At 49.1% G+C, this 10041-nt stretch overlaps 1 protein-coding gene across 1 annotated transcript in view; it reads right to left on the bottom strand.

Moving 5' to 3' along the window:
• The window catches only part of LOC126577486 (uncharacterized), a 99120-nt gene extending 90918 nt beyond the window's left edge, over window positions 1-8202 (bottom strand). Inside the window, exon 1 of the mRNA XM_050239153.1 lies at window positions 7568-8202. Coding sequence (XP_050095110.1) covers window positions 7568-8202 — 635 coding nt within the window. The remainder of the gene's footprint in view (window positions 1-7567) is intronic.
• Between the last annotated feature and the right edge of the window lie 1839 nt (window positions 8203-10041).

Genomic DNA, 10041 nt, shown 5'->3' with positions numbered 1-10041 from the left:
TATCGTCGCGAACATGAGGGAACAACAAGAAATACAATGCTGTGAACACGATAACAATATGAAACCACGTTTGCTGCACACTTGCTGCACGTTTGCTTAAATGTAGCTTCCGTTGGAGTGAATAACTGGAGAGATGCTCCTTTTTGATTACATTTTGGTTTTCATTTCAGCGCATTTCATGCATTTTTACAAACTATTGTGATTTACTTAATATTCTTCATATTTACTTTGGAGTGAACATTTTAAAATCCACTTCTAATTTAAATCTGCTTAGCAGTCACTTAACTACTTTACAGAATGCGAATCAGAGACGGCAGTCTTAACACAGCAGCAGTCATGCACCTCTAGCATGCTGCATAGCACGACGACACGTCGTGCGTCGCGCGAACTACGTGCCACAAACTGTTCCATTAACGCCACGAATGACAATACCGTTCCTCTGTCATTACTTTGGCGTCCCAGTCATGGCATCCCTGGAGCTGGAACGCATCGCGCAAGGTGATAGCATGGCATTCCATGGCACACACCGTAGCACCTAGTCTACCTATCGGTCGTCTGGGCTGATACTGCGGGTGCTATTTGCTTCAACTTGCTAACCAACAATGGCTCGTGCTGGCCAATGGTCAGCGCCATCCAGCAGCATGACCGCATCCCCCTCGTGAACGGTGTAAAAGGCTCGTTTAGCGGTTGTCAAGTCGCCCCAGGGGGACAAAACAGAGAGATAGGGAGAAGAGTTTTCAAAAACAAAAAGAACGGGAAAAATCGTGCAAAGTGAACCCCAAACGGTGATGCTAGGCATCGAGCATCGGATGGAAGCTCCGTTTTTTTTCCTAGACGCGAGTGATTTATCCCTTTGACCTGCACTCACGATGCCCACTATTTGCAAAACAGACGGCCTGCTCCGGAAGGCCCTGCATCCAGCACAACCGATCGTCTTCATCATTATCCCGGTCGCCAGTCCAGAGTGCAGCGTCAGGTAAAAGGACGAAGACATAAAGGGGTAAAGAAGGGGGTTGGGGGAAGATAAAATAAAACCAGGAAAATCCATTCTCCAGCGTGAATAGAAAGGCACATGCCAGCTTCCTGGTTCGCTTTTACCTCGATGACAAGCATTCCAGTGATGGTCCTCCGCTCTCCATCTCTCTCTTTTCCCTTTTTGCGGCCTTCTCTGACCACCGGGCTTCCGGGAAACCCGCTAACGAACCGCTCTGGCGTGACTTCCCGTGGTGTGGCATGAAGGCCTTTCCTTTCCTTCGGTTAGCGCCTAGCGAGACCCCGGGCCTGTCTCGGTAAATTGACCGTTAAACAACCCGTTGAAGTCGAGCATCAGGCATCGTTTGACCCGGGTGGCTGTTGACAAATGCGTTCCGATGCGTCTCGATGCCGAACCGGGGAAGGGGGGGAGGGGACCAGGTGGCAAAATGATTGGCATTTTGCCGGCCGTTTCCGGGATGGGGAATGCATTCCGAGCGATTATGCTTACGGGTCGGGAAGACGGACGCTTTCACTTCGACTTCAAACCACCGGCAGCGCACGGTGAGAGATAGAGAGAGCGAGAGAGTAAGATAAAGAATGTAATCTAATGCCCTGCATAACGCAATTTGAAGTGCAATTGGGAGTGCAGTCGATGGAAGTTCTAGCAAATACCGTCGCCCCTTTTGTCCGAACAGGACTGGCGAACGAAACGATTCAAACCGTGGATGATTTCTAGGAATTGTTTGCATTCAAGCAGTCGCACGAACCATCACGATGTTTGATGTTGCTGCAATGATGAGTGCCGTTTGCCGTTTGGTGCTTTAGCTGCTCCATAACGTGCTCGTGGCGCGCATTGAGAAGAAGCTTTATAATGTTTACCAACGAGCTGCTAAACGATTCTTCGATCGAACTGTTTGCGACGATTAAGAGCAGTCAGCTCGATTTCGTTTGGCTTCGAAACGATTGGAGCACTCCTCCTCCCATCCCCAATTATGCTCGCCATTCACGTACTCGGGCTCGGCGCACTGAAGTGGAGTTTGTCTTCGTTCGAACAGCGAACGAGTTGTGTGTGTGGGTGGGGTTGTAGCTTGGTTGGTTTCAGAATGTTTGTAAGGCAAACAGTCACGGCGAGCATGGTTTCCATTATTTGCCTAATCGATTTTGTCCCTCCCCCCCCCCCCCTTGCCAATTGCCCACGATGGCCATACGTTGCATGGGAAGTCAAATTAGACACGTTCCTTCGGTTTTTGGTACAAAATGTGCAAAAGATCGCAAAGATTTGACCGGGCGACCTCGTAAACGAAGAGTGTTATCGCGACGATAAGAGTGTGGCGTAAAAAGTTTGCAAGGAAGTCAAAAAAAATGGTCTTCGCAAGCATATTACCATAACGGTTAAAAGGGGGAATTGAATTTCGATTATCGAGATATGTGCGCGGAGCAATTATCCTTTATCTGCAGCATTGTCTGCTCCATTAACTTAATGGAATGTTAACTGATTGCAAGATGGCCCTACTTGTTGCATTAACTAGCAAATTCCAACCATCGGTTCAGTCGATCGCGTGAGTCGCGTGAAATATGACTTCTACCAAACTTCAAAAGGAAACCACACACCCACCCATACTCCAACTAAATCAAACATTGCTCGTCCTTTTCGGTCATGTTAACGAGACTGCTCGCATTTACCAACCAAAACTAGTTCGCACATAGTTTCAAGTCATGTCAGTTCGAGCCAACGAGCGCATCAATCCGTTTACAAACCCTGGAAGGCAGGCAGGCAGGCTGTAACTCCAGGAAAGGGTGCTCCGGAAGTCGTTCGGATGTTCTTCACGGACCGCACCGGAGCACCGGAAGCGGCTGACAGGCAAGCAAGCAGGCGGAAGCGTCCAAAAAGGATTTGCATCCACTCCACAACAACAACAACAACTCAGCTCGCCCCCAAAAGGCAATGGCGTCCAAGGCTACATCAAAACTATTGGCGCGGGGTTGCTGCTGCTGCTGCCTCCCCATGAATAAGTGATCCGGCTGAGAGGGAGGGAATGGCAAGGGCGAGAAGCCCTTTTTTGGGTTTTAGAACGCTTCCAGACCCCCCCCCCTTCCCCTGGACCGCGGAGCCAGGCTTTTGCGGCAGGAAAGATAATCCCTTTCCGGCCGATCCGTCGGATAGTTTCCGGTGCTGAGCGTGCGTTCTTTCAGTGTGGGGTGGAGGCCCTTAAATCCGGCCATGGGTAAGCACATCCGCCATCCTGGCATTCCTATGGCCTTTCCTGTTCCTTGACTGATGGAGCTACGGTGATGGCAGAAGAAGCGATTCCAATGCTCCGACAAGGAAATAGTTTCAGTGCCGAGACTTCTGGTTTCTCGAAACTGTCGCTGGTCGCACGGTTCTGGAGCTTACTCGAGCGCATCTCGATTTCGTTGAAGTAAATTTTCATATTTAATGCAAAGAAACATCGTTTCCGTTCCATATCCACAGGGGCGGAAGTGCACGGTTTTTGAGGGCGGTTAGCGGAGTGCAGCACACTGGTAATTATAACTTATTCAATGCAACAACCTCAAACCGAACCTAGCTTGACTTTGAACTAGTGGCGATGGTAAAGTTATGAGGGCAGCAAGTGTCTTACATAATTCAGCGATTTGGTTTCCGAATTGCTGTCAGACCCTCCTTTCGACAGGAAGTCATCAAGTGCGCTAGCAAAATCATGTGGGATCATAAGTAAACATAAAAAAAAAAAAACAAAATTCCAACCGCTTGGCGAGTACTCTTGGTTTTGGAGCTTCCTACTGTCCACAGATCCATCCAGCTGTCCACAAATCCGATAGGAAAGAGAGAAAAATATCTCAAAACTAAAGTTCTTCGCTGGAAAAACGCGGTGCTGAAAACGAGATGAACGTCAGAACGGACAGTGCACCATGTGTCCAATCTAAATTGCACGGGATGTACAGCGCGACAGGAACGGAGCAGCGGGAAAAGACACCAAGAAAATGAATCCATTCGCTCACCGAATCCCTTCAGTAGAGCCCCGGTGCGTCGTGTGACCACCATTTGCTTGGGTTTAATTGTGGAAAACGGATTTCATTTTGTATTTTCGCACAGCCCGGGAAATGTCACCTCGTGGCCGCTCACCACGGCAATGGCGTAAAGGCCAAGGCCACCCATTACTGCTACTGGGTGCTAGGCGGTAGGCTTGTAATGGCAACGCGCACAGCGACAGCTGCCAACTCATTTGTGGTTCGTGGGTAAAATATGGCCCGGCACGCCAGCAGGAAGAGCACCGGCACACGAACGCTCCCGGTAGTCAGTTTTAATTGAAGAAGAAAAGCGAGAAAAATCCCGTGCCATCCTATAGACGGTTTGGGCTCCGTAATGAAGCGTCTCCGTCGCTGCAGCGTAATCGCCGCAGAGAGCACAGCTGCGTGACTGTGGATCAAGGAGACGTAAGGTAACAGTAGTAAGTGCAAGTAGCTGGCACTGGAAAGTGTGCGCGAGATTATGCAAAAACGGGAAAAATAAACCCTTCCCCAGGGCTAGCGAATGATGATGGGAAATTGTGAAAGGACAGGACACCGTTGGCCAGTGGACAATAGCACGAACGGTGGATCAATCCGGTGGTCTCAGGTGTTGGGTTGGGCTCGAAATGAAATCCTTATTGTATGCTTGGTGCTGTGGTGGTCAGAGACAAGAGCCTTTTGTTAAATCCAGCTCCTTACAGGATACTTAGTAGCTTAAATACAACAAACTCAAGGTGTGCTGGTGTGTTTGTCATTCGACTGGTGTTTCCTTAAAATCTTTCTATTCTTTCTAGAACGTATGTAGAAAACCTTTTTTTTACAGATTTATGATTACTACAGGAGCTTTTCTCCTTTGAAGAAACATATTTGAAATTTTTTTCCCAATAACAAATATTGTTTTCTGAGATGAATGCAATTTATCCTAAAAGCACCGAAAGCAAACAATTAAAAAAGGAACGGTCTTTAGTTTTCTCATAGTTTTGAGCAGGGACCAATTATACATCATTTCATCAAATGAGTTGCCCAAAGCAAATCTCCCGCGAAACACCAACATCCGACATTACAGGACCCACTCCACTACACTGTCAGCGCGACAAATCAGTCGTCACCAAAAATGGTTCCGCTGAACTCTTCGCACTGAGCGCAAAAATAAACGACACATAACATTCTGACAACATTGCTGTAACATAAATGTTGACACTCTCCAGTTCCAGTACCACCACATCCGCCTAGTTGTTACGGTGGGTCGGTGGTGGGTGGGTTATGGCATTCTTTCTCCGGTGCTGGCGCGCTCGCACGCCAGTTCGCGTTAAAATATTTACCAAACCAGCTCCCGTCGCGTGACGTACGGGTGCGTACGGTGAATGCAAATCTCCTTCTCTTTCTCCTTCTTCTTCTTCCGCTGCAGCACCTTATGCTCCTGCAGTGCTAAAGGAATGGATGGTCCGCTGCAACCTCAACCAGCAGCAGCACACATATTTTTCCTTTCCTGGTGACATATTTGGTTTTGCTCGTCGCATAACTCTCCGGCTCCGGTTTCGGCTCGGGGTATTCTGTTCCTACCAGCAGCAGCATTACGCGGCTTGCGGGCTGACGATGGCGAACGAAGAACGTCCTTAAAATGTTATGTTTCCTCCGGTTTTTCTCCCCCATTGCAAGAGAAGAAAGCAAGAGGTTTGCTCACCAAACGATTCAAACCACGCTAGCTAGGAAATGAAAATATGCGGATGTAGAATGCGGCGAAGGTGCGGATCAAATGCTTGCGGATGCCGTCGGATGCGATGCACACAATTCGGTCGTGAGGAATCGTGACCGATCAGAAAACCATCTACGGGGAGCACAAGCAGCAGCAGCAGCAGCTGTGTACATCGTGACTGCATTCGTCGAGTGCATCCATGTCTTTGCTGCAAAAAGCAATCGAACAAGTGTTTGCAACGAATGCAGTACCGTGGCCAAGCTTGTGACTGCCACGTACAACCCGGGACCGGCTGAGGTGTTAATGCTAATGTTTGTTCGTTTGGCTACCTCACAACCTACACCAGCAACCGCAATGTCGCACCCGTTGTTCTCGGTATGGTGGCTTTGGTGTCTCTAAGTGTCGCAAAACGATTGTACGTCCGACTGGGGTAATTAGGTTTTTGGCTCCGTAAACCCAACTCGCAACATCGTTCGTTCACCTGCGGAGTCCTAGACTCAGTACTGACGCAGGAAAAGTGAGAGTCCTTGCCATCGTCTACAGTCGAGTCGGCACAAGGCGAAGGTGCGTACTGACGTCCACTAGCACATGACAACTGGAAACCGAGGCCAACGCTCTGTACTGTTGGCACTACTAGCTCTGGCCAACACAACTCCCTTTCTGTGGCAGCTTCTACTGCCGCAGGTGCCCATCATTAGGTCCACAAGCCAATGGATTTGGTTTCTTTGCCTCACCTCATGCTCTATTCAAAAACTTGAGGCCATCTGGTGCTAGAACACTACTAGCGCTGGCATCGCTCTGTGGTTCTGTTCGGAATTAAACGTTTCTAATTGCGGCTACGGAACAGTGGCCGTTCATCAACCCAGGTGAGTTGCGCTCGACCGTAAGTCAACTTTACGGGTAATCGACAAGAGGTTCTCTGTTGGTTCCGTTGATGTACGGTCCCGGAACAGCTGCCGCATTCTGCTTCAAGCCAGGCACCATCTTAGCAGGCATCAGCAGGAAACAACGCACAGTTCTGAAGTTCCACTGAAAGATAACTAACTGTCTTATCATTATCCGCAGCATGCGGAAGACACTGCTACCCGTCGAAATGCCCGTGACGGCAATAAGTCCTCCTTCAAAGGAGCAGTGGGCCAGGAAGCGGAACACGTGCCACGGGAAAAGGTGTCACTTGGCTTTGATGAGCTTGTCACGCGCCGTGGTGGTAATGTTTTTGAAGTGGGCCAGCTTATTGAGATAAATGGAGAGGCCGCCAAATTGACGAATTTAGCCATCTGGTAGCGTTACGTTTAAGACTTTGGCCTTTGGACACGGCCTTTTTTCAAATGTCATCGACCGACTGGTTTTTCCCAGAAATCATTCGTTCACGCCAGGCATTGCCGCATTGCTCGATTCACAGAAGGACAATAGTAAAGTGGCGATGCGTAAGCGTAATTTCGTTAAGACATTTTCATCGCATTAGCTTTATGTTACAGTAAAGAATACTGGAAAATTAAATGTCGCTATTGTGAAATATGAATACTCATCATGTTTAAACTATTCCAAAAAAAGAAGTTCAGGGAAGTTGAATGAAAAATGATGCTTATGTTTTACCTTTTTGCTTCGGTTTCATGGACACTACCGCTTAGCAACCGAAAGTGAACTTAGAATATATAACACTGCTCTGTCCTTAATTACAAGACTTCCGGACAGCACGATCATATCTAGTAAAGTATGTGTCTCCTTCTTGACGTTCAATACGAGTATCGTCAATTTAGGGTGTGTTATAACGATCTTCAAATTCTTCAGGCTTCACATTTTAGTATTTCGACCATTGCTTTGTTTTTTATATACACTAACGCCTAGAAATCTAAAAACGAACGAAGAATATATAAGAATACTCACGAGAAATCATGCTTGGCGTAGCAGTTGCCCAGGAACCGACAGTGGAGCGCATTGCACGTCTGCTGCTTGACCGTGTCCACCTCGTACGTGATGTTGAACCCATAAACATCCAGTAACCGATCGAGCGCTCGCAAATGCGTCCCGTACAGGTTGTCCATCGTGAACCGCACCTCCAGGTACGGGCTCTGGAACCGTATCCACGGCACACGCGTCACATCGTCCTCGCTCAGCTCGTACACGGTCATACTCGGCACTTTGTAGTCGTCACTGTAGTACATATACTCGGTAAACCGCAACCCACCGAGGACGTACTGTTGCGTGAGGTACACCACGATCGACACGTTACCACCGACGATCGCCGATGCGTCGATGATCCAGGTGCAGCTGATCGGTACGGGGAAGCGTTCGGGGAAGTTGGGCGTTCGCAGCACACCGTGCGGTGCGGTCAGTGGCGTCGCACTACCGCACGGTTGCGACGAGGCGGAAAGGGCCGGTTCCCGGACGAGATCGTCCTCGGGCGTGTCCTGCGAGTGTTCCGGCCGCAGTTCACCACACTCGTACGGAGGCACGTGGGCCACCAGCAGCAGCAGTAGTAGCAGCTGAAGCAGCAGCACCGCCGCCACCGACGGGAACATCGAAGATCACGGTCCGCTCGCCACGGTTGGCGATCCTCTCAGCATAACCTCACTTCTGGCTCGTGCATGGCCGGCTCCGTTTGTAGCGGTCAGCGCTTGATGACGTATGCTATGTGTCCCTGGGGGGTGCCGGGCATATCTAGCCGCTGTAGCCAACGGGGAAAAAAGCAATCCTGCTTGCTCTCTCACTCTCTCTCTCGAATAAGCCAGTTGACTAAGGGCAGGAATTATTTATGAGCAGCACTGACAGGTGATTTCAATATTGTGGCTCGTTAATCATTTGCGGCTAACCGATGATGCGTTGCCAGGCCGTGTTCAGGATGCTGGAAAAGGAAAAAGAGAACAACCGGAAAAAATCGGGAAAATTATTTGCGTGCGGTGAACAGAGGATTCTTTCTGCTTTTTCTTGTATGAAAACATTATTCGAACAAACAGCAAATGGACAGTCACATACGCATGCGGCGGTTGAGGAAGAGTGATTAACGCATCGTTTGACCGCCGGTCCGAACCCTCCCGACTCTGGGGTCAGTTGTTGTTTGGTTGTTTTGGTTTTGCTTCGGATTCGTTCATTGCCCATACATTGTTGATCGAAAATTGATGGCCAATGGATGGCGGTGGTTCTCTCGGGAGTTTCTGGTTTCTGAACCGGTTGCTGACTAATTGTTCATCCCTGGCCAGACAGATCGACAATGAAACCATAGCCCTACCCTTTTTCTCTCCCCTCCGTTCACCGAGCAGCACTGACGGAAGCACTCCATTAACCAGCGACAGAAGGAAGACCTCAACTGGCTAACCGAAACCGTAGTGTCGGTTGGGTAAATTAATTATATCGATTCGTTTCCCCTATCCCAGGCCTGCGTGCGTGCATGCGTGTGTGGGTGTGCGTTGGTGTAGAGGTGGATATCCGGATGACACGTGGTGGTGGATGCAATGCGCCATCATGCCTCAAATCGGTCCCATCTGTGTTCAGGCACCAGTGTTTACACGCGCTGTAGTGCATCGGCCTTTGATGCTGTCCGTGATGCAGCGGCACTTTGCTTTGAAGAGACCACCACGCGTTGCATAAATAAATAAGTTAAAGCAGCCGTTTGAAACCTTCCACCCTGGAGTGACCCCCATCAGCAGCTAGAGGCCATCAGTGGCACACGATAAGTAGCGTCTGCTCGGTGAACTGTACCTGAACGCTGCTGATGCCAAGGAATGTCAGTAGCACTGCTGATAGCCACCGCGTGGCACGGATATGCTGACCACCCTATTGGCCGTTTGGCATGTCACCGGTAGGTATGCAGCATAAATTAAACAGATAAAATCAATTAAAGGGCATTTTAAGCTGGAAAACAAGCGGACGTTCTGGTCTCACTTCCCTTCCCCCTCTTTTAATTCTTCTCTCGGCATTGGCGTCGCTTCTTGTTCGACTCGTGGCCAGTACCCGTTGGTTGGAATGCATTAAATTTATGGAATTTTGCAATCCTGCTACATTTCTCTCATTGTTCCCAGCCGGTTGGGTGAGATTGAAACAATATCAATTACAGCCCCCGGAGCATGAATAGGATGGTTCTCCCTTTTTTGTCATTCGAGCACTTTAAAATGCGCCTCAATTCTTCGCCACTTCAGCTTACTAAGGTTAAATTGTAGCAAAACCCGTTCGCTCCGCTTGTTACCAGCAAGTCCTTCCTTCCGTCCGGTATAAAGGGTTTGATTGATCCTGTAAAACTATATCCCTTACGGTCTAGTGCTTGCTTGCGGTTTGCCTGGCCCTGTCCTGTTGTCCTCCTAGTCCTCTATCGCACCGGCGATTGATGTCGAGCGACAGCTGGTGGCACCATTCACAGGCGTGGC

Source organism: Anopheles aquasalis, chromosome 2 (assembly GCF_943734665.1).
Source record: "Anopheles aquasalis chromosome 2, idAnoAquaMG_Q_19, whole genome shotgun sequence".
NCBI classification, from domain to species: domain Eukaryota; kingdom Metazoa; phylum Arthropoda; class Insecta; order Diptera; family Culicidae; genus Anopheles; species Anopheles aquasalis.
This window is presented reverse-complemented; position numbering and strand designations above follow the sequence as displayed.